Genomic DNA, 27,529 nt, shown 5'->3' with positions numbered 1-27,529 from the left:
CGGGCTGCGGCGGGCCGCGGCGGTGGGAGTCCCGGCGAGGACACGTGTCGCCTCGGGATAGGCTGCGGGCGGCGGCGGATGTTGTCCGGTCGGAAACGGACACGTCCGGCCGGCGGAGGAGCGGGTTTTCTAGGGTTAGGGGTGGAGAGATCCGAAAATTTCGGGAGGAGGCATTTATGTAGAGGTAGAGGGAGCTAGGAGGCTCCAAATTAGGTGTGGTTTGCGGCCACGCGATCGTGATCGAACGACCGAGATGATGGAGGGGTTTTAGGTGGGTTTTGGGCCACTTTGAAAGGGTGATGGGCTGCAACACACACGAGGCCTTTTCGGTCCCTCGGTTAACCGTTGGAGTATCAAACGAAGTCCAAATGGCACGAAACTTGACAGGCGGTCTACCGGTAGTAAACCAAGGCCGCATGACAAGTCTCGGTCCAATCCAAAAACATTTAACCCCCACACACGAAAAGAGGTAGAAAGGACCACCGGAGGGCATAGGAGTGCCGGAATGCAAAACGGACAACGGGGAAAAAGCTTGGATGCATGAGAGTAACACGTATGCAAATGCAATGCACATGATGACATGATATGAGATGCATGACAAAGACAACAACACACGGAGACAAAAACCCGACAACGATGAAATAAAATAACTTAGTGCCGAAAACGGCAAGAGTTCGGATACAGATAAGGTATCCGGGGTGTTACATCCGGGGTGTTACATCTCTGAGGAATTTGTTCCGACTGAGGAGTTAGGAATTCGCTAGTGCGGATTGCCTACAAGTGAGGAACATGATAACCCTGAGGAATTTGATAGCCAAATTTCTGACCGTCGTTGTGCTACGCGCCAGCTGTCCCAAAATATCTACCCACCTAACTGTCATGTCATTGAAGGGAATTTATGTCTTATCATGTCGGGATACTCCCTAGGCTATAAATAGCCGCCCCTACAACCACTAGCTGGTTGGCTGCTCCGCGAGAAACTGACACTTGTCATTGAGAGCATCCCATCCTCCGAGGACTTTGAGCGAAAATCATCAAGTGAGGAAAAACCCAAAACCCCAAACCAAACACCTACAAACCCAAAGTGATTGAGCATCACTGAAGATATTGTTCCTATGTGGAACCGACGCTTGTTACCTTTGAGGACTGTGCATCCTCCAGACGGTTAGGCGTCATGGTCTAGAGCATCCAAGAGGAAATTGTGGATCGCCAGGTGACCAAGTTTGTGAAGGTTTAGAAGTCACCTGAAGACTTACCACGAGTGATTGGGCGAGGTCTGTGTGACCTTAGCTCAAGGAGAATATGGTGAGGACTATGTGTCCTCAGGTTTAAATACCTAGCCGCTCCAACCAGATGTACAACTGTCAAAACTGTTGGAACTGGTCTACCAAATCATTGTCTTCACCGAGCTAACTGGTTCTATTTCCTCAACCCTTTCATTTCCTCATTCTTTGTTGTTGTACCTGATCATTACTGTTTGAAGACTTTGACTGAAGACTTTCTCAATTTCCTTAGCTCAATTTCTTCAGTTAGTTTGTCTTCAGCCTGCTTATCCTGTGTTTACGCTTTCTGTACTCTGTGCTTGTTTTCATTTCATCATTATGACTGTGCTACTACTCTGTTATGTTTGCACCTGAGTACTTATTCCACTACAAGTAGTTCTTCACTAAGGAATTTCCTCACTATGAAATTCCTCGGTGAAGAATTCATAAAAATCGCCTATTCACCCCCTCTAGTCCACCTAACGCAGTTTCACTACTTCCCACTAGGGATTTGAAGTAAGAGTCGGAGAAGTTCTCTTTCTTAGTTTCTTGGAAGCCCAGGATGGAAGGGTGGGTTTTGTTGATAGTGTCTACAATAAGAGTTTTCCTCCCAGGGGCAGATATCCCTGTTACATTCCAAAAGATGCTATTCATGGGATTTTTTGGTCTTAGGGTGCTTGCCCCGTTTATTTTTACAGACTAATAACCACAAATCCTCAGAATTAAGGTTGTGTTCACCATCATTTACTAATCTAGGGGGAGTAAAGAGAACTAACTCAGAACCAATAGTTCTGTCAGCACTCAGGGTATTCTCCAAGGGAGAGCTAACCAGATCATTGCTTCTAAAATCTACATCTACACCTATTCTAGCAGTTATAGAAACAAACTCAGGGTTGTTGAATAGGGAAATGGGGGAATGCATACCTTGATTCTTCCGAGTCTTCATATCTTGTGCTTCTTTAAGTTGTTGAGCTTTTTGAAGGATGGTCCTTGTGTCTCCAACCAGCCTGGCACATGCTCTAGGGGCTTGGATGGGCCCCCAGCTCTTAGTGGTGCCTTTTTCTGGAGGAGAGGAAAATCAGCTTCATATTGCTCTTCAGGTATGGGTTGAACGTCAGACACGCTTTGCTCTTCAGATGTGTTGTGCTGCAAGTCTTTTTGCATCCCTTCTCAATCTTCCACAGTATCAACATCAGCCTCATCCCAATCTTCCATTTCTCTCAGTAACCCAATCTTCAATATTTGTGTCCTTCCCCAACCAGGAGTCTAGGATATTCTCCCTGGCCTATTGTAGATTCTCAGGAGCTTGGGTTTTTAGGAGAGATGTAGGGGTTGGAGGTTCCTTATTTTCACTGTTCAGGTTCTGGGTAGAGTTTTTGGGAATACTCCCCCCAGAGCTAGAGCCAGCATTGGATCCTTTGTTAGAACCACTTTTTGAACCTTTCTATGACCCAGCATCTCTTGATGGTCCACTGTCTTCTCTTTCTTTGGACCTAGGGCCCTGTGTATTGGTGGCTTGCGGTTTTTGTATCTCCACTACCTCATCAGCCAGTGGTCGTTCAACCTCTACCATGATCCTATAAAGCTTCCCTTGAATGCCAAACACCCTTTCATGTGGGATTCTTCTGAAGTCTTTGCAAGAAATTTTGACCCTAACTGTCTCACAAAAGCTCTGAAAGTTGTGTTGCTAGTCTACATCAAGCAACACCCCAAAGGTTAAGGTAATCTGATCCAGCAGAGTCCACTCACACCATTTTGGATTAAGCTTCCTTAGTTTTATCCAGATCTCTTGTAGATCCTCTTCAGATGTCACATCTCCCAGCCAAGTTTCCACATTGATTGTAGTGTTCTCCTTGGAAATCCCAAAGCATGGATAACCAGCAGCTTGATCTACATCAATCTCTGAGAGAAACTTAACTAAATAAGTCCATTCATCCAGAGTGTTGATCGGCCAAGGCCAGTTTTGTCTTGTAGATGCTAGCAAACTCCTTAGCCAATTCCTCTTTTGAGACCTCTACTTGTTCCACAAACACTATCCCTACATTTTTCAGACCTCCCAAGTGTTGGGCATTCACATTTGGGACATCTAGGTGGTAGAATTCTAGGACCTGAGCAGCACTTCCCACAAACTTTGCAGAAGAGTGTGGCTTCCTCCTTATTGGGCAATCTCCAACTTTGTGGTTGACCATCTTACATATGAAACAACATTGAGGCTTGGTGCATTTATCCTTGTTGTGACCTGGCTCCCCACAATTGTAGCAAATTACAGACGCATACGACATCAAACTGAAATTCACCTACGGTTTCATCCCCTCCTGCTTATTCTTTTGTTGATTCCTCCCCTGAGACTTCGATTGCTGTAAGTTACCACCTCTGCTTTCCCCAGTTTCACCAGCACCTCCTCCAACCTGCCCCCGCGGAGGCGGAGGGGGGAGGGAACCACTACTATTGCCCTCCCCCCACTGTTCCACTGCTGGGGAAAATTACCCGGGAATTGGCCGGGGAAAGGCCATGGTGGTGGTGGTCCCTCGAATCCGTAGCCAAAGAATGGCTGCTGCTATGGCGGCCCCATCCTAGGGTGCATCATCTGCTCTTGAGGCCAGCTGCTCGAGCCCGAGCTGTCCCTCCTTCCTCATTTGCCCTTACCACGGCCACGCCCGCGCCCGCCATCCGCCATGGTGGCTAGGACATGGTCGTTCTCAGCAAGATCAGGGTGGCTTACGGTGGAAGTGGGAAACCTAGCCTCTTCTCCTCTGGGGTGGGATTTATACCCACCCACAGCTGACTGTACCTAGCTTCTGCCTCGTCACTGCTAACACCTGTCACGCTTTTTTGCAGGTTGGCTGTCTTGTCATCCCCATTGCCGCTCTGGAGTTTGAAAGATCTCTCCCTCCGCATAAATCTAAAGCCGCCTGATAGCTCCCAGATCAACAGGGCATCTCCCACCCTGGGCTTCAGTCCCATGGGTTGCATCCCGCATCCTCCGACACCCTCAACATCAGTGATCTGCTCTCCGGGGTTTGGAATCTCTAGAATGCTTCCCGGCGTAGTCTTTTGTCTTGGATCTGTGACTCTCTCACCGCGAATGCCCAGGCGATCACTGAGGGAGTCCTGTATTAGGGGGTCCTCGGGCGTCCGGGCTATGTGACATGGGCCAGACTCATGGGCCTTGAAGATACAAGATAGAAGACTTACCCCCGTGTCCGGATGGGACTCTCCTTTGCGTGGATGGCAAGCTTGGCGTGCGGATATGAATATTCCTTTCTCTGTAAACCGACTCTGTACAACCCTAGGCCCCTCTGGTGTCTATATAAACCGGAGGGTTTAGTCCATAGAGGCAATCATAATCATACAGGCTAGACATCTAGGGTTTAGCCATTACGATCTCGAGGTAGATCAACTCTTGTAACCCCTATACTCATCAAAGTCAATCAAGCAGGACGTAGGGTATTACCTCCATCAAGAGGGCCCGAACCTGGGTAAACATCGTGTCCCTGCTTCCTGTTACCCTCAATCCTTAGACGCACAGTTCGGGACCCCCTACCCGAGATCTGCCGATTTTGACACCGACATTGGTGCTTTCATTGAGAGTTCCTCTGTGGTGTCGATAGAAGGATTGATGGCTCGCCTTGTCGTCAAGGACAGTATCACTTCCAGAGGAGCCCTAGTTTCAGGGCAAACCCTCCGGCTTGGCGGCTTCACCATGGGTGCTCGTTCGGCCATTAAGCCAAAGGCACCCCCCAAGTCGCCGAAAACCCTCTCCGTGTTAGCCCCGAATACTCCGATAAGATGGATCCGGCAGATCTATCGTCTTTGAAAGAGCTGCTAGATCGTATCGCCGCCCTGGGGGTCTCAACTGACTATGATCGGATCGGGCTTAAACCCGATTGGAGAGAAATTAAATCTCCACTGATCACCCATTAGGTAGCGGTTGTGGAGGAACAAGCCGACAACAACTGTTCTCCTACGTTGAGAACACACTATGTTCGGATTTCCGAACCTGGAGAGCCAGATACCCACCCTCGAGAGGACACTCCCTGTCCTCCGAACACAAAATCGGACGTTAAGCCTGAGAATTCACCGGAGACTCCGGAGCCTAGGCTGGTAACCTCGGAATTTCTTCAAACTCCGGATTCCATAGTGGGCCAGGGTGCGAATTTAAGCCCACCCACCCACCACAAGCAATATTCTCCAAGTAATTCCGGCCCTCCGGACATATGCAACCTAATGTACGTGCGGCAGCAGCCTCGGGAGACGGTCCATCACTTTTGGGCCAGATTCCTCCTTGTTAAAAACAAGATAAAGGACTGTTGCGACAACAACACAATTTCAGTATTTTGCAACAACTATACGGATGAGGGAATCCTTAATGCCCTCAATCGCCATTGTATACTACACTTTGCAGATTTGACACACATAGTACAGAAGTACTGCGCAATGGAAAGCGCCTGGAAAACTCAGATAACCCGCTGGGAACCGCATGCCTTTAAGCCATCTCCCGAACGGGCAAAAAGGATGCACCCTCGTGGGGCACCTTATCATCATCCCGTGGACAAGAAAATTAAGCCCTTTACAGGACATAGAACTGTCCTTGAGGAACGACTCGATAGGCCATGTCAAATACACATGATGCCGAATATCGAACCAACGCACAGTCTACGGGCATGTTGGATACTTCGGCAAGTGGCCAAGAGCGGTGAGGGTATCCTCACCAACACTACCCATAGAGAAGTACTCTTAGGAGGATGACGATCCCAAAGTATTCACAGTCTTTGAGACCTTCTCATCAAATAATCGGCGCAAATGGGCGCTCCGCGACCTTGCCAAAGTCTGCCAAGTAGCAGCAATAAATCCTTGGAACGATACGGCGATTACTTTCAATGCCGATGACGAATCAAGATCCCGCTCAGTCCAGGCACCAGCCGCTCTGGTTCTAAACCTAATCGTGGATGGCTTTCAGCTCACTAAAGTGCTAATGGACGGTGGCAGCGGACTAAACCTCATCTATGAGGACACTCTCAATAAAATGCAAATGGATAGGAGTCGCATTGAGTAGAGTAATACAACTTTTCGAGGCATCATACCCAGTCGGGAAGCAAGATGATCGGGGAAAATCAAACTCGACGTGGTATTCGGCACGCCGGAGAACTATAGGTCTGAAGAGTTACTCTTCCATGTGGCACCTTTTAACAGCGGGTATCACGCCCTGCTGGGGCGAGACGCATTCACACGCTTTCAAGCTATACCCCATTACGGGTACATGAAGCTCAAGATGCCCGGGGCCAATGGAGTTATCACTATCACCAGTGATCCGGACCTAACACTTCACGCCGAAAACAAAACTGCCTCCCTGGCCCTCGAGGCACTATCGGAGGCCCTCGCGGCCGAAGAATTAACCACCTTACGTTCCACGGTGGATAGGGATGACGTAATCCTCGAAAATAGACCCAAGTCAACTTCCTTCAAACCAGCAGACGAAATAGTTAAATTCCAAGTTCACCCGACGGACCCCAAGAAGACAGCTTCCATTAGGGCACAGCTGGACCCGATGGTCGACGCCGCATTACGCGCGTTCCTGCGTGAGAACTGGGACATCTTCGCCTGACACCCTTCTGATATGCCAGGAATGTTGCGCGGACTGGCCGAACATAGTCTCAATATACTGAAGGGATACAAGCCAGTCAAGCAAACGCTGCGGGGATTTTCCGAACCCAAACAACATGCTATGGGGGAGGAGCTAGCCAAGTTACTCGAAGCCGGGTTTATCAGAGAGATCAAACATCCGGACTGGCTAGCCAACCTGGTCATGGTACCGAAGAAGGATAAATCCTGGCACCTGTGTGTCGACTTCAAAGACCTTAATAAGGCCTGCCCCAAGGACCCCTTTCCACTACATCGCATCGACCAGATTATTGATGCAACCGCAGGACACGATTCACTGTGTTTCCTCAACGCATACTCCGGATACCATCAAATTAAGATGAGGGAATCCGATCAGGCCGCAACGACATTCATCACCCCGTATGGGCCTTTCTGCTTCAACACCAGGCCTTTTGGGCTCAAGAACATCGACGCCACTTACCAACGCATGATTCAAACGTGCCTGGAAAAGCAAATCGGCAAGACTGTGGAGGCATATGTAGATGACGTGGTTATCAAAACCAATCATGTTGAATCATTGGTGGACGACTTACGCCTTACATTCGACAACCTCCGAACATATGACATAAGGCTTAATCCGAAAAAGTGTGTTTTTGGCGTTCCCACCGGCAAACTGCTAGGGTTTATTGTCTCCAATAGAGGAATTGAAGCAAACCCAGCCAAAATCCGAGCCCTGTCACAATTGGCAACACCAACTGACCTCAAGCAGGTCCAAAAACTAGTCGGGTGCGTGGCAGCTTTGAGCAGTTTTATCTCCAGATTAGGAGAAAAGGCATTGACATTGTATCGCCTACTCTGACGCACCGACCACTTTGCGTGGACGGACGCTGCAACAGCCGGACTGGAGGAAATAAAAACTTTACTAGTAAGCAACCCCATCCTGGCCGCACCAAATGTTGGCGAACCAATATTGCTCTACATATCTGTAACTCACCAGGTGGTGAGTGCGGTGCTCGTCATCGAACGAGAAGAGGAGGGGCATAAATTCCCACTCCAAAAGCCAGTATACTACGTATCGACGGTCCTCACACCATGCAAATCCCAGTACCCACATTATCAGAAGATAGCATATGCGGTCTTTATGGCATCCCGCAAGCTACGACACTACTTTCAAGAGTGCTCGATCACAATGGCTTCAGAAGTACCACTCAATGATATTATAAACAACCGGGACGCCACCGGCCGGATTGCCAAATGGGCCGTTGAGCTCCTACCATTTGAAATAATGTACAAACCACACTGAGCCATTAAATCTCGGGTTTTGGATGACTTCTTCACCGAATGGACAGAGGCCGAACTCCCTAAGGAGTACGACATGTATTCCAACTAGGTGATGCACTTCGGTGGCTCTAAAATGCTAGCCAGACTTGGGGATGGTGTCGTCTTAATATCCCCCACAGGAGAAACAGTCCGTTATGTGCTCCAAATACTGTATACAGACTCTAACAATGCAGGCGAATATGAGGCCCTATTGCATGGTCTTCGGATGCCTGTCTCTATGGGCATACAATGCCTCGAGGTGCACGGGGATCCAAACCTCGAAATATCCCAAATAAATGGAGACTTTGATGCCAAAGATCCGAAGATGGCGGCTTACCGCAATGTCGTACTCAAAATATCAGCTCGGTTCGAGGGGCTTGAGTTTCATCGCGTGGCCCGAGAGAGCAATTAGGCAGCGGACATCCTTGCTCGCATGGGGGATAAGCGTGATCCTGTCCCACCTAACACCTTCGTGGAAAGGCTCTTCAAGCCATCCGTGGTATGGCAGGACGAGAGCAGCAACATGAGTCCGGATCTGATCACACCCCTGAATTCCGAATACAATCCCGATATCATCAGGGGCTCGGCCATCGAACCAACGCCATCGGCTCATGTAATCATGGCGGTAATCGCCCCATGGACCGAACCCTTCCTGTCCTACCTCAATAGGCGAGAGCTCCCCGAGGACCAAAATGAGGCTCGACGCATCGTCTGATGCTCGGAAGCCTACAAGGTTCATGAAGGAGAGCTCTACAAGAAAAGTACTATTGGAGTCCTTCAAAGGTGTATCTCCGAAGAAGAGGGGCGGCAGCTCTTGGCCGAAATCCATGTTGGTCTTGGCGGTCATCATGCCGCAGCTCGGGCCCTTGTAAGTAAAGCCTTCCGAACTGGATTTTTCTGGCCTATGGCCCGAGCAGATGCGCAAGACCTTGTCCAGCGTTGTGTAGGATGCCAGATTTTCGCCAATCAAAGCCATATGCCTCCTACCGCCCTACAAACAATCCCCATTACTTGGCCTTTTGCGGTCTGGGGGATTGACATGGTCGGACCCCTTAAAGGGGGAAGCCATAAGAAAAAATATATGTTGGTCATGGTGGATAAATTCACCAAGTGGATAGAGGCCAAGCCAGTTAAAACGGCTAAAGTCGGACCAGTGATAGATTTCATATCAGGTGTTGTACACCGTTATGGTGTCCCACACAGCATCATCACCGATAACGTCTCAACTTCACAGCCGGCGAAGTAAAAACCTGGTGCGCTAATCTGGGCATGAAGCTCGATTATGCCTCCGTCTATCACCCTCAAACAAACGGTCAAGCCGAACGGGCTAATGGCCTGATAATGAGCGGCATTAAACCCAGACTAGTGCGATCCTTACAGGAGTCAGATAAACACTGGGTTGAGGAGCTTGACTCCGTACTCTGGGGGTTGCGGACCACGCCCAATCGCACGACCGGATACACACTGTTCTTCATGGTGTACGGCGCAGAGGCCATCTTGCCCTGCGATATTATCCATGGCTCACCTTGAGTCCGCATGTACGAGGAGAAACAAGCCGAGCTCGATCGGCAAGATGACTTAGATGGCCTGGAGGAGGAGCGTGATGTCGCAAAAGCTCGCTCAGCATTCTACCAACAGCAAGCTCGGAGATACCAAAGCAGAGAAGTGCGGGCCAAGACTTACAATGTCGGTGAACTCGTTCTACGCCTACCAGAGAAGAAAAAGGACAAGCTCAAGCCCAAATGGGAGGGTCCCTTCATTATAGATAAAGTTCTCACTGGAGGAGCCTATCGCCTTCGTAATGCATCAGACAATCGCTTAGAGCCGAACCCATGGAACACCGTCAGACTCCGAAGATTCTATGCCTAAGTCCAAACTCACTGTTCATTACGTTTTTCCATTCTTTTTTCTTCTTTTTGTTTTTATACGACTTCTGGCTCGTGTTCGGATAAACCGCACACCTGAGGGGTATACATCCTTAGATGTATATACCCCACAATACCTTGGGGCTTCTTTTCACAAGAAGCTTATTATTATTTTTTTAGCATCAAGCTCACAGTATATATGTGTCGTCTACTCATATATGTCTTCTCTTCACCATTATATGCACCTTTATGACTTAAGTTTTTGCCAAGCTGGGTTGCCTGGCTCCTGTGCTTATGCCCTACGTTCCCGCTTGTTCGGCTAGGGCATAAAGGGAGCACCTCTGCGATTGTTACAGCCGGGTTATCTAGACATGTACCTCAGACGGGTGAAGCCGAAAGATAGCATTCTTAAGAGAATAATTGGTCGGCGAGCAAAACACAAACTGCCCTCATTGCAATAAAAGCCCCCAGACTATAATGTGTACTGTGATTTTTAGCATCACAGCTTCGGTATGCACCAAAAAAGCATGATGGCCCAGGGAAAGGAACCCTTAACGGAACTATTCTCTCTAGAAGATGTTTCTTACAATCAAATGTAATATAACATAACTCCCCGAATACAACTTGTCTGTTCAAGCAACTATGATCGGACTGCCTGGTTTCTGAACATACTTTGGTTTACCTACAGTATAGTATTCGGAAACACTCCAAACCTAGGGTTTTTGGAGATCAAAGCAGAAAGTCTGCCATGACAATCGTTTTACAAATCCAGCTGGAGACAAGTTTGTCAATAAAAGTACATCGCTACTTGGACTCAAAAACTTCTTCTTCCTCTAGACCCTCTAACAGGTTGTCTAGTTTACAATCCTGTTGTGAAAACTTGGCGGCCATCCTCACTTGGTCGTACACCAGGCTAACCGGAATTTCCTGTCCATCGGATCCTCGAGGTCCGACCCGCGCCATATGATTTGGATCAAGTCTGGTGTACCGTGTTTTACCGGAATTTCCTGTCCATCGGATCCTCGAGGTCTGACCCGCGCCATATGATTTGGATCAAGTCTGGTGTACCGTGTTTTCACCATGGCCCAGGCTTCCCGAGCACCTTCTCGGCAGGCCGATATCTTCCATAGCACAAAGCGGCGCCGAGCTCCCTTGAATGAATTAACGAGTTCCTCCATACTTCCTAGAGGAGAATCGGCTGGCCATAAAGTCTTAGCGATGTTTCTCATTGCCTTCCGAGCTTGCTCATGCACCTTAGACAGCTCTTGTAGCAGGTCGCCTTGAAATATGTACACCTCTTCTTCGGGCCGCCCAGTCAGCACACCTACAGAAATAAAATTGTTAGGATTCGCATTAGCGAGCTGCACGGAAATAAGTTAAAAGGCATACTGAATATGCCGCCTTTCAGCTTTCGGTTATCCTTCAAGGCGTCTGCCAATTGGGATCTCACGTCTTTCAGCTCTTCGCCTAGCTGGGTGTTAGCGTCCTGTAGCTTGTTCTTCTCATCCTTGGTCCGTGTCAGTACACGCTCACCAGTGGCCTCTTGGCTTTCTCCATGTTGTTTAGCCACCTGCGCGGCCTTCAGTTTCTCTTACAGTTGATCCGACAATCCTGCCATTGTAAATACAAGAGTTTTTATTTGAATAAACATTACTGGCACATGATTATATTTTCCAGACTGCTGCGGACATTACCAGTTGGTGCCTCCTTGGACTTCGCCAGTTCGGTGGTAATAGCAATTAGCTGGGTCCGGCTTTTTTCCAGCTCCTGAGAAAGCATGTTGTTCTTCTTCATGAGTACCTGATTATGCAGCGATCCTTAAATCAGTTGCGTCAACTGCTTTAAGTCTCGGGGGCTACTGACACATGATCTTACCCGCATGTCCTTGGAAAGCTGTTGAGTGTCTCCAGCGAGCTCATCCCGAGTAGCTCGGATGTATGCATCCACTAAGCTAAAATCATTAAATGCTTCTTAAGTAAAGGTTGGGTCGCGCATAGCCGCTCTCCGGCGTCGATGGTTCATTGCACTCTCCACTTCGGAGTTGGTAAGTGATACATCATCCGAATCCTCAGGGATAGGACAATCCGGCATTTCTCCTGTACCAACCCCAGCCCTTTGGGCGGGATCCAGGGTTCGGATGGGTGATGCATGATCGCAAGGTCCCCGGACACAGTCTGGCGTATGCTTTCCTGAAAATGCCGCGCAGCAGGAAATGTCAAAATTCGGTACCTCTGCCATGAGAGCATTAAAAAATAACCATACCTTTTTGAGGGTGGGAGCTTGGCACTATCGCCGTCCGCCTTTCTTTTCGAAGACCCGACCCATGCAGGCATCTCCTCCTTAAGGGACACTTCCGATACGGTGTGGCGAGACGAGCGCCACCCCTTTGAAAGCACGAGACAATGCGGCAGGTGAGGTGCAATAAGAAAACTCTTTTGGAGGAGATGTCTCCTGGGTACTTACGTGGGAAGAGGGAAGAAGGCCATGGTAATCAGCTATAATAGCCACTTCTGTGCCATTGCAAATCACTTGATAGAAAATCCCCCTCCTTGAGCTCTATGGATATATCCAGATCATCTTCGAATCCGGGATCTAGGTCCCGAATATGGTCCTCCAACTGCGGGCGGGGCTATAGATCCCCACGGCGACTTTCCTCCATTTCTGTTAAAAAATGGTTGGATTAAGTTCAGATGGGTACGATTCAGGAGGAGTATTGAGTAAAATTACTGAGCGAAGGTTTACCCAGCTGGGAGGGTTGTACATGGAAAAGCCCTCTCGGCACTTAAAGCGAGTGAACTCTTCCTTCTCCCCCTTAAAAAGATCAGCCAGCATGGCGGCCAAGGCGGTGAAGTTGTCTGGACCCTTACGCCTGCATCATGATGCGTCGTCTTCCTCGTTGTAATGCCACATGGGGAGCCCTCTGGATTGGAGTGGTTGAACGCCCCGCGTTATTGAAATCACCATTACCTCAATAATGGACAGTCCGAACTGGGCGAGTGTCTTTATCTTGTCCATTAGCCTCTTAATCTTCGTGATCCTCCTCGAGGCTTCGAGGGCGCCAGCTATGGCACTTCTTTAACGAAGCATTGGAAAACGCGGGTAGGCCTCGTCGGATTGGGTCTGGGAGAACGGCATCTTCAATATAAAACCACTCCGAGGGCCACTCTTCGGATGCCTCCTTCGGAGTGCCGGATAGGTATCATGTCCCGGCTATGCGCCATACTTCGGCACCGCCCACCTCGAATATGGATCCCTTTTGGGAGCGAAGGACAAGGTAGAAAAGCTTCATCCATAACTCAAAATGGGCCTCGTAGCCTAGGAACAGCTCGCAAAGAGCGACAAAGCCCGCGATGTGCAGAATGGAGCCCGGCGTGAGATTGTGCAGTTGGAGGCCATAGTACTCCAGGAGGCCTCGAAGGAAGGGGTGGATTGGAAACCCAACGCCTCTTAATAGAAAGGAAACGAAGCACACTCGCTCGCCTTCTGAAGGATTAGGGAAATTTTCTGCTAGGGCTTCACCAGTAAAATAAGTTAATCCCGCCTGAACAGGGACTAGATCCGCAAGGGGGATATCCCTGCACCTGGAGCTTGGTCAGCTGGGCATGTGATACAGAACAGCTCTCCCAATCACCTTTTTGAGGACCGTGGGGGCGGGAAGAAGAACTAGGAGCGCTGGCCATGCTTGTGTGGTTTCTTGTGGCAAGCTCTAAGGGTTTTTCGCTTGGTATGGAATGGCATCTGAGATTCGATCTCCTTAAATAGACGTCTTCCCTACATGGCCCGGGTGTTATGTGTAAAAATACTTGGACCCTTCGTATTCGTCTGACACGTGGGAGCCAGAGCGATGATGGAGCAGAAGCCGAAGGATATAACATTTAATGTAAAGCCAAACTATTCGAGGAACTCATCAAGACCGAAGATGTAATAGCCGAATACAGCCCTTTGGTTCAGATGCTTTGAAGTCTGCGGAGGAGGAACCCGCCTTGCAATGCCGAAGACAATTTGCATGCCGTACACATCGTCATTGAAGGCTAGTTCGGGGCTACTGAGGGAGTCTTGTATTAGGGGGTCCTCTTGCGTCCAGGCTATGTGACATAGGCCGGACTTATGGGCCTTGAAGATATGAGATAGAAGACTTTCCCCCATGTCCGGATGGGACTCTCCTTTGTGTGGATGGCAAGCTTGGCTTGCGGATATGAAGATTTCTTTCTCTGTAAACCAACTATGTACAACCCTAGGCCCCTCTGGTGTCTATATAAACCGGAGGGTTTAGTCCATAGAGGCAATCATAATCATACATGATAGACATCTAGGGTTTAGCCATTACGATCTCGAAGTAGATCAACTCTTGTAACCCCTATACTCATCAAAGTCTATCAAGCAGGACGTAGGGTATTACCTCCATCAAGAGGGCCCGAACCTGGGTAAACATCGTGTCCCCTGCCTCCTATTACCCTTGATCCTTAGACGCACAGTTCGGGACCCTCTACCCGAGATCTTCCGGTTTTGACACCAACAATCACTTCCCTCGGCTGGGTGGTGCGATTTGGGGCAATCATCCCCACTTCGCGCTTTGATGCACAGTCCATTATCCGCATCACTATCTTCTGAACTAAATTCGAACCCCTTTTTGGGATTCTCATCTTCATTGACAGCTCCTGGACTTGTTTCTCTGATCAGCCTCTCTTCGCTGCCCCTGCTCAAATTCCTTTGCTCCGTGCTCACATTCATGGTGGAGGTGGTACGTCAAGCTAGGACCTGGGTGGGATATCATGTCACTCTCCTCCCAATCCCAGCTCAATCCAGCCCAAAATATGTAATCCAAAGCATCACTGTTCTGCCGATGTCGTCTTCCCAACCCATGACACCCCTGTGTCAGACCAATGCTACTGCAAAATTTGTCTTCATCGCTCAAAACGACGCAGGAGTTGGGGAGAGATATGGTCATGGATCTACCTCCTCCGAATCCTCCGGCTCGCCTGTAGGAAGATGCCCTAAGATGCATTCCCATCTCGCGCTGCGCCTTGGATCCCCACATCTGGCTTCCTGCTTCGCCCAAATGACGTACGCATCTGGCATTGCAGTTGGATACGGCATCCGCCTCTTCTCCTCCCAGGTGCCCTTGAAATAGATCATGCGCGCCAGATTGAGGAGCTCGAGATCCACCCTGACCTGGTAGGTTTGCACTCTCCGCGGGAGGAGCCACTTCGCTGACGGATCTGGCTCTGCTGCCGCAATCCGATCCATCTCCTTCAGCTCCTCCACACATGATCCAGGAAAGCGCATCGTTGCGGATCCGCATCGCCCGCTCCCTCCACCTTTGAGCCCTGGTTGCCTGCAGCTTCTTCGGCGACACCGAAGCAATTGACCGAAGCATCTCTAGGAACGATGGGTAGATGGAGGGCAGGGGCATCCGCGGCACCGTCGAGCCCGGCGGGGGCGGCGAGCATGTTGATCTGGTGGCGCGAGGCATGGGGAGGGGCGCGATCTACTCCGGCGGCAGTGGCGGCGGCAGCGGGTGGCGTGGTGTTGGCTAGCGGTGGTAGGTGGGAGGCTGGCGCGGTCGCAGGAGCGGTCATTCAAAAACTCCCTCTCCACACTATGTGAGAGTTCATGTCTTCATCTGTTGTGATCTACCATGAATGTGCGTGTGATAAAAATGATCATTCATTGTGAATTTGGATAGCAAAGGTGGCTACAAGACAAAATTGAATTTCTTGCCATGGAATTAACAATATCGTCGGTTTTGTAGATGAAACTAATGTTTTTCAAACAGTCCTTGGTAATATCAATACTGAAATTTCTAAATCACACCCCTGACATGTAATTATGGGCCTACCTTTTTTGGTCAAGCTGCAAGTCCACTCTCAACAGGTAACTGGGCCCAGTTTTGTCCTAGTTGCAAATCCATCTTCAATACAGCTATGGGGCCTACCTTTTTTGTCCTAGTTGAAAGTCCAATCTCGAAACACAACTAGTCTCGAACCCCATTTTTGTCCTAGTTGCAAGTCCAACCTCGACACATAACGCAGGGCCCAACCCATTTTGCCCCATTGCAACCTCACCCCCGACATGCAAAGGGGGGTGATCTTTTTTCCCAGTTGCAGGTCCTCCCTCGATTTTTTGTCTAAATTGCAAGTCCACTCTCAACAGGTAACTGGGAGGGCATTTTTGTCGCTAGTTGCGACTTCACCCACAACATGCAATTGGAGAGGAGCCTTTTTTCAGTTTCAATCCCACCCTCGATACACAACTGGGCCCAACCCATTTTTGTTCCGTTTGCAAGTACTCCCTCGACACACAACTGAGTGCCGGCCATTTTTCTCCTAGTTGCAACTCCACCCCGACATGCAATTAGGAGACTCGCCTTTTTTCTTGTCCTAGTTGCTTGTCCGTCCTCGATATGCAACTAGGGTCCAACCCTTTTTATCCTAGTTGCAGGTCCAACTACACCCATGACATGCAACCGTGGGACCTTATTTTTTTGCCCCGATTGCATGTTTGCCCTTGATACGCAACTGTAGCCCGACCAATTAGTCCAAGTTGCAACTTTACTTTTGATACACAATTCCCCCAATCCATTCTTGCCCCTGTTGCAAGTTCATCCATGACACGCGTCTAGGTTCGACCCATTTTTGTCCTAGTTGCAAGCCCACTTTCTACACGCAACTGCATGCCCGCAATGAGTCTGCAATTAGGGGTGGGAGGAGGGTTGTCGGTTGTTGCATATCTGGGTTTTAAATAATATTCATGATTTTTGTTTTCATCTTCTTCATAAAAAGGCATGAATATTTTCTTAAAATTATGAACTTTTGTAAAATCATGAATGCTTTTTCAAGTTCTTTTTTTTTAATTCGTCATCTTTTTCCAAATTGTTGGAATTTTTCTAATTTCATGAAAAAACAATGTATTCGCTCACTTTTTTGAATTCATGGACATTTTTAAATTTTGCTAATTCCTTTCTAATTTGTAATCTTTTTAAAATTTGCAAAAAAAATTATTTCACTAAAAATTGAAAATTAACAGAAAAATATTTTTTTACCAAGACAACAAACAAGTATCAGCAAAAAAACGAGCGACGAAAAAACAAACGAACAAAAGCGAGCAGTACGTGCCTGATCGAGCTGAATAGGAAGCAACAACCTGAAAACAAATAACCTGAAAACAAGCCAACGCACTAAAGCCCAGCCTAAATGACCCTCGTGACCAAAGCTTGATGAATGACGGGCAAAAGCAACCCAACACACCAACGGACAAAGTTTTTTTTAACAAAACAAATGCTTGATTTTTTTTTTAAGAAAAAAAATTGAAACTTGATAGATGAACAAAGTCAATTTACTTGCTTAAAAAACACACAAGGGGGTGGGCTTATTCTGGAATGAGCCCTGGACACACCTACGAATAACTCTAGGGCGTGTTTGGTTGCCGTATCTAACAGTAGTTGCATTGCATAGCCTTCTCAACTCAGTCTGGCTATGCAAATACAGCCTCAAATGCACCATATGCATGTTGTTTGGTTGCCTGCATGCCCTCTTGCCTACATGGGCAAAACCACACTGCCTGGTGTTTGGTTGCCTACATGTTAGTGGACAAACCCAAGACATGGTGTTTAGTTGTATGCAACGCCTGGTGTGTGGTAACCTCTTTGGCTAGTTGGTGAGGTTACCAGCACACTTCGGCACAACCATGTAGCACACATCATAAGCAAAGTAGAGTATAAACAGAGGATCAACTACTTAAGAGCATATTTCAGATAAGCAGTACCACACTTCATAACAGCTCTAGGCATAAACCATAAACATAAACAATTCAAAGCAGACTTGATAGTACTTAGGGAGGCCCCGGCCCTACTCCTTGGCGGCGAAGGCTTCGTCGTGCTTCCCGCACTTGATGATGACCTCAATGCCATCGTCGTCGAAGATGATGACCTTGAGGGTGTCGGGAGTGAGGAGGTTGAACATCACCATGTAGCCGATCTTGATCTGATGAACGGCTGCGTAGGAGGCCCAACCCTGATCCAGGGTCACCCTGTCGTTCATCAGCTTCACCGTCACCTTCCAGGAGCAGGCGGTGTTGTTTCTGAGCTTGAACTCCGTCGGCATCGCGACGAAGTGCTTGGTGAAGTCCAGGGGCATGGGGATACACTCAAGCTTCGGTGCAAGGATGACCTTGCAGAAGTGAGTCAGGCCATCCTCCTGATGGTAGTGGTCGTAGTTGCGGCGCTTGTTGCTGAGGGGCTCCTCCATGCCCTCGTCGTCGCCACCCTCGGACATCTTCGGGTCTTCCTCGGCGGTGGGCGGCAACACAACCTCGTCGGGCATTGGGTGAAGGGGCTGCTTGCCCTTGTTGTCAACGGCCAAGAGCACCTCATTGCTCTCCTCGATCTGCACACAATTCATGAAATCAGGCATAGCACAGAGTTCATGGCTTATTGAAGAGCATGTAGTTAAAACGGCATGACTGTCACTCTTCTCCTCCTCTCCATCGCCCCTATATTTACTCACCCTGCCCAACATTACTTACCTACCCCCTCTCTTCTCTCACTGTCAACCTTCCTCCTCCCCATCGCCATGAACTATAGCTCCAGCTCCAACGCCAACGCCAACCCCTTCCCTTGGGGTATTGGCTGGAGGGCCTTCTTCCTCGGGTGGTCGGCTGGTGACCGCACCAAGTTCGAGAACACCATGGAGGTGTGCTCGAACTTCGGCTCCATGCCTGACATGCAGAAGGAATCTAATGCAGTGCTCATGAAGGCCATTGCAGAAGAGCTAAAGACGATGATTCCTGACCCAGAGAAGGGCGCGATGGCAGTTGACATCATTCGATGGGCCATGAATCAGGCCGTCTCCGACGACGGTAAACAAAGGAAGAAGTGGTGCAAGTACAAGAACTACTGGGCTCCTAATGATCGTCGTGTCGTAGTGTACTGGGAGACGGCTATCGCGCCGCCGGCGGTCATCGATGGGGAGCCTAAGGAGGAGGAGGAAGCGGTGCAGATGCCAGCGAGGGTGCCGGAGCCAGGTCGTCGTACCTGGCAAATCGACCTCGACTCCGCCGAGGATGACGACGATGACCCGTCGGCCCGCACGATGATGAAGGCCAGCGGCTCGACCTGCTGCTCCACACGCCGGTGACGGCCGCCGCGGTGAGCCGGTGTCTGTTGTGTACCCCATATCCCCCAATCCCCCTTCTGGTGACCGCATCTACCTCTATTCCGATCTTGTATGCACTAGTTTGAAGTACTATGAACTCATATGAACTAGTATGAACTACCTCTACATGCTTATCTACCTCTATTCCCCATTCCCCTCCTTCGTGGATCGAATCTATCGCCGGATCGAACGGAAAAAAGTTCTGCATGTCGAACAGAGAGAAGTCCTTACCGCCATTGCCGCGGGCCAACTGATGATCCGCTCGCCGGTGATGGAGTCCGGTGGTCTTCTTGCTCTGCTCCGATTCGCCGCCGCCGGTGAGAGTTGGAAGAGTGGGGGAGAGTGGGGAGAAGGAGCGGTGAGGGCCGGTGAGGCTAATAACCGCCGGCGCTTCGGGAAGCAACGCGGCTTCTCGAGTGTGGCCGCGCGCGTGCAGCCGCCGCCGCCCACGTGCATCGCTCGGGCCTGGCCCTAGAGAAACTGCCGATTCGTGCGTTCCCAGAGAGCCAGGCCCAAGAGTGCTTTAAGGTTCGTGCCATGCGGGCCGAACAGTGAAAGCAGGCAACCAATCGACCCGTTTCCGTTCCGCGCGAGTCAGGCCGGGCCTCATGCAGGCTAGCAAACACGCCCCTAGTTGCTGGTAGTTGGAAGTCAACATCCTCATCACACAAAGCCCATACACTCCGTGACGAAGTGCATTCCAGCAAGGAGTGTCAGATATCAACCGAAGTGCTAGAGGGAGATACGGAGCAATAATAAGTGAGATTAACCTTAAAGCTGTTATGGTCTAATGTAAGTTTTCTTTCGAGTGTCGTGCTGTGAATTATGAAGCACATAGTTTAGCTAGATTTTCCCTTTCTAGAGTTCATGGTCGCCACGTCTGGTTTGGTGTTCCTTATAACCAGAATCGTATCCCACTTCATGTGGCTTTTGATGAATAAAGTTGGTTTTTACCCCTAAAAAAAGTTGGAAATCAAAACAGCCAAAGGGCCAGTTCTTTTAGGTGGCTTAAAAAATACTCCCTGCATTCCTAAATATAAGATGTATAGTTTTTGGCGCGGAAATTAAAGAACACACGTGGAGGGAAAATTTTACAAGTTTTGGGCGAGATTAAATCTGACTAAATGACATGAGAAAATAGAGGAGCTTGCCTCATATAAAGAAATGTAATCAAATCCCCAAAATAATTATTCAAACAAGTGGTGCAACGCAATACACCTTATATTTAAAAAAAATTCTTAAAAATCTATACACCTTATATCAAGAAACAGAGGGAGTAAGTTGCCTCTCCCCAGCTTAAAAAATAAGCCGCTTCTAAAATTTGTTGAGGCTTCTAGATTAGTAAAATTCTGGTGGGTAGCTATTTTATATTTCTTTTTTCCTTATTTTTTGCCCGAGTTTAAAGCTGATGGAGATTTCAGGTAGCATCTTTTGACAACTTCATTTATTTTCCGGTTCAAAGTTTTGGGTTGGGTTGAGTTCAATTGATGCAGCAAGCGCGTTTGAGAGGGGAAATCTATAAATGGAACGCGCAGTCAGAAACTGTTCCGAACACTAGCATGAGCAAATTATAGTAATACTTTCCATATGAACGGCAGACTTACCTTTGATCCAAACTATTGTGAAGGGTCCTTGTATGTGTGTTGTACCTATAAATATACAGGGTGATGGAAGAAAGAACGTCCATCAAATCAAAAAAGGAAAAAAGGAAGAGGAGGGGACGCTGGAAATTAGAGGCGGACGAAACTCGCCCAGCTCTCTCGTGCCTAGGACCAAAATCAACCATGGCCTGGTCATGGCTTGATAGGATCATGGAGAGAGGGACTACGGGCTCCTCCGGCGTACCTGACGATACGTCGTCTAGCCATGTCATCAAAGTGTCGCCCCGTGAAGTGCTCTGCGTGGGAGCCGTGTGCTGGGCGGTGTGGAGGTACTTCCGGTACATCACATGCCTGCACACCTACGGCCGGGACATGACGGCCATGGCCGGCAAGGCCGATCCGGTGATCGGGCGTGACGACGAGATTGATCGCGTCATCCGCATCCTCTGTCGCCGGACCAAGAACTGCGCCGCGCTTGTCGGCGCCGCCGGGGTCGGCAAGACGGCCATCGCCGAGGGCCTCGCGCAGCGCATCGTCGCCGGGAAGGTCCCGTCCAAGCTCGCCGGAGCGCGTGTCATTGAGCTCAACCTCATGGCGATGGTGTCTGGTACGATGTATGTTGGCATGTCCGAGGAGCGCATGACGGACTTTCTCAAGAAGGTGGCGGCTGCACGCGGCAAGGTGATCCTGTTCGTCGACGAGATGCACATGCTTCTCGGCGCCGGAGCGGCCACGGGCACCCACATGGACGCGGCCAACATGCTGAAGCCAGCATTGGCTCGCGGCCATATAAGATGTCTGGGCGCCACTACTGACGATGAGTACTCCATGTATATCGAGAAGGATCCTGCACTCGAGCGGCGGTTCCAAAAGGTGCACGTTGAGGAGCCGAGCACGCATTCCACCATTGCCATCCTCCAGGGGCTTAAACCCCGGTACCAGAAGCATTATGGCTTGGAAATTCTTGATGCTACCATTGACGCTGCCGTACACCTCGCTGACCGCTATATCGCAGGTGATTATAGTAATTTTGCTGCATTATTGTAGTATTACAGTTGTTTCAGACGAAATTTGCTTGTGAGCCGAGTTGTGATATCATTGTTCTGTATGTGTAGGTCGTCGGTTTCCTGATAAGGCAATTGATCTCATTGACGAGGCCTGCACGACATTAGAGCTAGGAGGAGAAAATACAGTTGTTGCGCCGAATCATGTTGCACAGGTAGGCATGCACGTCACTTTTACTATTTCGACAGTGTGTGCTTGTCATGTAGTACTATGTTTGAACTAGGTTTTTCATTTGAAGGTTGTGAGCGGATGGACTGGAATTCCTATAGCTACGCTTAATCAAGAGGAGAGTGTCAAATTAATTCACTTAGCCGACAGATTGCATGAGAGAATAGTTGGGCAGGATGAGGCCGTCAATTTAGTTGCAGAAGCAGTGTTGCGTTCCAGGATTGGCCTTCACCAAGCTGGTCAGCCGATAGGCTCCTTCCTCTTTTTGGGCACGACGGGTGTTGGAAAAACTGAACTTGCGAAAGCTCTTGCAGAACAACTATTTGGTAGTGAGAAGATGATGCTTCGCTTTGATATGTCTGAGTATGTTAGTCCCGAATCCGTGCTACGTCTCGTTGGAGCACCCCCAAGGTTTCATTTATAATACACACACCTTAATTTCAAGCAACGTATTATTATATCACAGTATTTATGTTTACTTATACAATTATTTTTTCTTCGTAAAGCTATCATGGTTATGAAAATGGTGGACAACTGACCGAGAAAGTTAGGAGGCGCCCATACAGTGTTGTCCTTTTTGATGAGGTGGAGAAGGCATATCCGTCAGTGTTGAATGTTTTTCTTCAGCTCCTTGACGATGGTGTGTTGACTGATGGTAAAGGGCATAATGTGGATTTCAAGAATACAATTATCATTATGACTTCGAATGTTGGGGCAGAGCACCTAAATGTAGGAGTGGTTGGAGAAAAGACAACGGTTGCTTCGCGAAATCTTCTCATGAAACAGGTTTGTGAATCACAAATAGTCCACTTGGAATTTAGTAAGCAGCTGCTCGTTGATTCATTATGATATGTATTTGTTGGTGTAGGTTCAAAAATGCTTCAAGCCCGAATTTATCAACAGATTAAGCGAGATTGTAGTATTTGAGCCGCTTTCACACCGTCAACTGAAAGAGATAGTGAATATCCAAATGAAGAGTGCCTTTGCTAGAGTAGCCGGCAAGGGCATATCTCTTGTTCTAAGTGATGCTGCGTTGGATGTCATTTTGTCAGAATCACACAACCCAGTAAGTTTTTTTTCCCTTTTCAAAGTAATCATAAAATCTAGCCTATTCAAATAATGAACCATTTTCCGCATGTTATTGATAACCAACACTACTTGGCCTTTCACAGTTGTATGGTGCAAGGCCCATAAAAAGGTGGATAGAGAAGAACATAATGACAACTATCTCCAAGATGCTGGTCAATGGAGAAGCTGTTGAAGGATCAACAATCTCCATTGACTCTACCAGTGACAAGAAAGGCTTGAAATACCAATTGGCAAAGAAAAATGCGACGGATCCGTGAAGCAAGAGATCTTCTCATTAACCCTACGACAAGGATGGCTTGAACTTCGTCGCGGTTTATATAGAAGAAGGAAGATGTGCAGCTTTGGCTTATTTTCTGTTTTTCATGCACACACCATAGAGACAATCACAGCATCGTAGTCTTCCTACAGGTGTCTTATATGTGTGTATGCCTAGTACTATTAGATTATGCTTCCAAATCTAAATTCAATTGTTGCATAATTATCTATTTGACGGTGTTTGTTGGTCTTCTCTGTTCCACTAAGTACACACAACCTTTGCATGTGTCCAATGTTGATGCTGCTGCTGAGCTCCATTTATGTTAGCTTTGAGCTTGGTGGAATGGCGTGCACACACAATGCTTTGCATGTGTCCAATATAATTTTTTTTGAGATGATGCGTCCAATATAATTGGTACAGCGGAAAGTGACAAGGAACCAGAGCCATCGATGGCAGAACCACCACTCACCCACACACAACGAACCAACCACCAATGGATCACCCAATCCATGACACACACAGCAATAGCTCGCCACCAGCAGGGCACATCACAGCCAGTCAGGCTAAACTTTCAGCAAAGGCAAAGCCTGTGCCCGACCCGAGACTCCACAACAGACAGGATTCTGCTTTACCATATATATATATATATATATATTGCTTTCCCGTGTGAAATGATCTGATGATGACATATACACATGTGATGTGGACTACTACAAAGCATATATGAACAAAGAAACAAACAGCCGTATTCCTCCCCTACAACCTCAACCCTATTCCCCTTGCTTGCCTATCCCAGAAGACGTAGATTACAGGCTTACAGCAATCCACTACAGCAAATGCTGCCATTAGCGTATCGATCTCGATCTATGCAATGCGTTCCGTGCCAAGGTACCGGAAGGTATCAAAACTTGTCTCGCGATGGTGACCGTGCTCCGATCAGCTCGACCAAGCAGTCTTCGCTTTTTTGCGAGCTGTGTCGTCAGGCCATCCAAGATCTCCCCCCACATGCTGTTTAGACAATGAGGGAGGTCCGGGTCTTGATGGGCTTCAGCTTCACCCCCATGCTCTCGGGCGACAGCAGCTCCGGCGATATGCAGAACGGGTTCAGGGTGCTCCGGGGGCTGCTCTCGAGCTGGGACGGTCTGTACATCCCGTATCCCATCAAGAAGTACTCCATCGGGATCAGCATTGCGTGTGGCTGCTCCTCGGTGACCAGCGACCCGCATGCCTGAACCTGCGATTTGCCCACAAAAACACTGCTCAGAACCTGCCTTGCTCTGGGTATGGTTCTCAAGTGATCACATGAATTGTTGAAATGTGCGGTACCTCGACTAGAGCGCAGTATCTCCGGTCTAGTTTTGTGGTCATGTGGACAGCGTCGGCATGGAACTGCGAGTTCTCTCCCACGAAAATCAGCGTCCGGCACCGGAGCTTCTTCAGTGCTTCAGTTAAGTCATGTCTCCTGATAGATGGAGAGGTTGATGAACTGGGTGAGTTCAGATCCAAATTTGTTTGGCATTTACAGGCAATGCCTAGCAAAGATATTGTTTACTTACTCGTTTATTGCTTTAAGGTATCGACATACATTAACACCCTGCCTCTGATCAAGTAACTGCATAAAAAGGTAATCATGACCTCAGTCAGATGTTGAAACTGTAGAGATAATTGACATTCTAGAAAAACACTAGAAAGCTGCAAAGGGGAGAAAATACTTACACTTCTACAGGCCTGAACAATTTCCGATTCAGGTTCTTGTCCACTTCCACGAACTTCCTGTATATAGCAAAAAGAGATGTTCAGTGGGACTTAAATAGGTACAGTGGTGCAAACAGAAGAAGCTTATGGAGGACGAAATATACCGTGCTAAAATACCGCTGAAGGAAGCATTCGTTCACTAGTCCACTAGTGCCACAATAATAAAGTAAGTTTAACAATACCTGAAAGATCAGAATATGAGGTTAGTATACATAAAGAAATAAGGCACTGATAAATTCATGGCTGAAACTGAAGTAGCAATCATTACCTTGTTATACAACCACTCACTCCAAGATGGGGCTTTGCATAGAGGTGAAACCAACATCAGGCCAAGAACCCTTTCCCTGTACTTTGCCTGGGATAACATATAAAACAAATTGTTAGCCAAAATCAAATAGCAAGCTTTGAAGGACTAATCATGCAAAAAACTTACTGCAAAGAGGGTAAGCACGTAAGCACCGGCGGTGACACCCATGCACATCACAGACCCTAAACTGCAAGAGCAATGCCACAATAACATCAGAGGACTCCTTTAGGCACCAACAGAATACGGAAAAAAAGTAAGCCAATTATCAGATATTTTACCCGAAGAAATCAAGAACATCCGCGACCTGATCCGCGAGATTATCAACAGATAGCTCAGGTACATCCGATGGAATTGGAGCTGCTCCCAACTGTAAGACAGCAGATGCCATGAAAGACAAACATGTAAGAACCGGAGGTAATAGGAGTAGATGATCATGTAAAATATGGAGGAACAGATGATGATGACTGACCTCATGGCCTTGCGGAGTGATATGGTAAATACAAAAATTGTGAAGCAACAGGGACGCAGCCTCTGGGCAGAAGAACAATCCTTGGAAGCAGGACATGTCTACCAAACAGGAATACAACGCATGAGCTACCTTGTTATAGCAAAATTTATAACACCAACCACAAAGAAAACGACCGCACTCACAATTTAGAGCTACGTCCGGGTACGTTATGAGCGCTGGCTTGTCTTCGTCGCCGTACACGGAGACGGATACAGAGCCGTATCTTGTTCTCACAGGATGCTCCTGATGAATCACATGGCAAAAGGACACAAATTTAGTAACAGCTGTAAACAAGCTATTCCAATTTAGACCATCCCCAATTGACCAGAGTCCAGAAATACTTCTCCCTTGGTAAAAACAGACACCATACGTTGCTTAACACACAGAAATAGCATGAGCACGCTTCCTGACGTTGCTTCATATGCTTCTAATCGTAAACCAGGGGCCGTTGCAACTATACATTTAAAATGAAATAGTACCAAATTCTAAGCCTGATTTCCTCTTGCTCCTACTCATGAGCAGCATTGCAACCACAACATAACCAAGAATAAATAACAAGCCACGCAGCAGCTAATATCTCTAATCCTTAATAAAAAATTGCTGTTTCCGCCATGGAGGAGGCATACTAACAATCTGGCATAGCATCCTCAATTTGCAACTAATTAAGAACAGGTGGGGATACTAATAAGAATAAAGGGGCAGAAATCAGCAAGAACAAGCTCCTCTGCCTGCCCAACCACCCTAACAGACCAAACAAAAAGAGCAAACGGGAACCCCACGGAGCCCGCCCTACACAAATCAATCCTCCCCGCAAGAATGCCCCCGCCGTCGAACCGAGGGGGGGAATCAATCAACCAATCAAGAACCGGAATGCGAGCACGGACCTTGCCGCCGAAGTAGATCCGCTCCACGTCGATGGACACCGACCCGCTCGAGTCCCCCATGGCGGCTTCCAGAAGCTTCCTCCCAACAGCCCACCAACAACCTCTCCCTCTTCCTCCTCGTCGTCGCTCGCCTCTTCCTCTCTTCCGGCTCTCTCGCTCTGTCTCCTCTCCTCCTTCCCCCCCTTGGCGTCTATTGCGTGCATATATACGCGAAGGGGCCGCTGCCCAGAAATAAACTCGCCACCGACGGCGGTGAGCTTACCGGTGGGTGACTGGAACGGGACAAGCCGGAGACTAGTTTTTAGATCCACACGTTGTTGGCTCGTTTTGACGGGCCCACATGTCGGCAGGCGTTGCGGGGTCCCGCGTCTGCACTGCGTGTGGCCCTAGCGTTTTGTTTCGCTCCGCCTTGTGAAAGCGTGGATAAATGGGTGGTCTGCTACGGGCACGCGCATTTCGGCCCTCGTGGGAAACATTGGGAATTTTCAGTACATGGCCTATTTTTCAGTCCAATGGTCAATGGGATGTCGTCTATTTTTCTTCTTTTTTGTACAGTTCAAAAGTTTGTGTACTATTTATAGTTTGGCAAGCTTGTTCTTTTAGTTTGGAGAGCCATACAATCTTAGTGTGTTTGGAGATTGTGGTTCATGGAGCTTTTCATAACTCATTCATGGATGTTTACCTATAGGTTTTGTA

At 48.3% G+C, this 27,529-nt stretch overlaps 2 protein-coding genes across 2 annotated transcripts; one reads left to right on the top strand and one right to left on the bottom strand.

The window, feature by feature from the left end:
• The first annotated feature begins 20,984 nt into the window (after window positions 1-20,984).
• Window positions 20,985-23,380, top strand: LOC123056799 (chaperone protein ClpB1-like). The gene is made up of 8 exons (XM_044480070.1): window positions 20,985-21,494; window positions 21,624-21,816; window positions 21,917-22,020; window positions 22,105-22,445; window positions 22,541-22,820; window positions 22,903-22,942; window positions 23,030-23,100; window positions 23,207-23,380. The coding sequence occupies exons 1-8, from the start codon at window positions 20,985-20,987 to the stop codon at window positions 23,378-23,380; spliced, it is 1,713 nt and encodes a 570-aa protein (XP_044336005.1).
• A 626-nt stretch (window positions 23,381-24,006) lies between these two features.
• Window positions 24,007-27,042, bottom strand: LOC123060369 (protein NDL1). Its single transcript, XM_044483063.1, has 11 exons — window positions 26,834-27,042; window positions 26,093-26,192; window positions 25,911-26,008; window positions 25,720-25,808; window positions 25,568-25,628; window positions 25,403-25,489; window positions 25,239-25,316; window positions 25,096-25,152; window positions 24,936-24,991; window positions 24,706-24,841; window positions 24,007-24,613 (listed from the first exon to the last, which is right to left on the bottom strand). The coding sequence occupies exons 1-11, from the start codon at window positions 26,891-26,893 to the stop codon at window positions 24,392-24,394; spliced, it is 1,044 nt and encodes a 347-aa protein (XP_044338998.1). The 5' UTR covers window positions 26,894-27,042; the 3' UTR covers window positions 24,007-24,391.
• Between the last annotated feature and the right edge of the window lie 487 nt (window positions 27,043-27,529).

The sequence above is a fragment of the Triticum aestivum genome, chromosome 3A (genome assembly GCF_018294505.1).
Source record: "Triticum aestivum cultivar Chinese Spring chromosome 3A, IWGSC CS RefSeq v2.1, whole genome shotgun sequence".
NCBI lineage: Eukaryota > Viridiplantae > Streptophyta > Magnoliopsida > Poales > Poaceae > Triticum > Triticum aestivum.
Note: the sequence above shows the minus strand (reverse complement) of the source record. Positions and strands in the feature narration are given on the sequence as shown.

Excerpts from the sequence above, each read along its gene's own strand:
- LOC123056799 (XM_044480070.1), top strand. The coding sequence starts at position 20,985 with ATGGCCTGGTCATGGCTTGATAGGATCATGGAGAGAGGGACTACGGGC. Across the intron at positions 22,446-22,540 it reads CTCGTTGGAGCACCCCCAAG|CTATCATGGTTATGAAAATG; the intron begins GTTTCATTTATA and ends TTCTTCGTAAAG. Across the intron at positions 23,101-23,206 it reads TGTCAGAATCACACAACCCA|TTGTATGGTGCAAGGCCCAT; the intron begins GTAAGTTTTTTT and ends GGCCTTTCACAG.
- LOC123060369 (XM_044483063.1), bottom strand. The coding sequence starts at position 26,893 with ATGGGGGACTCGAGCGGGTCGGTGTCCATCGACGTGGAGCGGATCTAC. Across the intron at positions 26,193-26,833 it reads GGATCTACTTCGGCGGCAAG|GAGCATCCTGTGAGAACAAG; the intron begins GTCCGTGCTCGC and ends GTGATTCATCAG. Across the intron at positions 25,629-25,719 it reads GATGTTCTTGATTTCTTCGG|TTTAGGGTCTGTGATGTGCA; the intron begins GTAAAATATCTG and ends TTGCTCTTGCAG.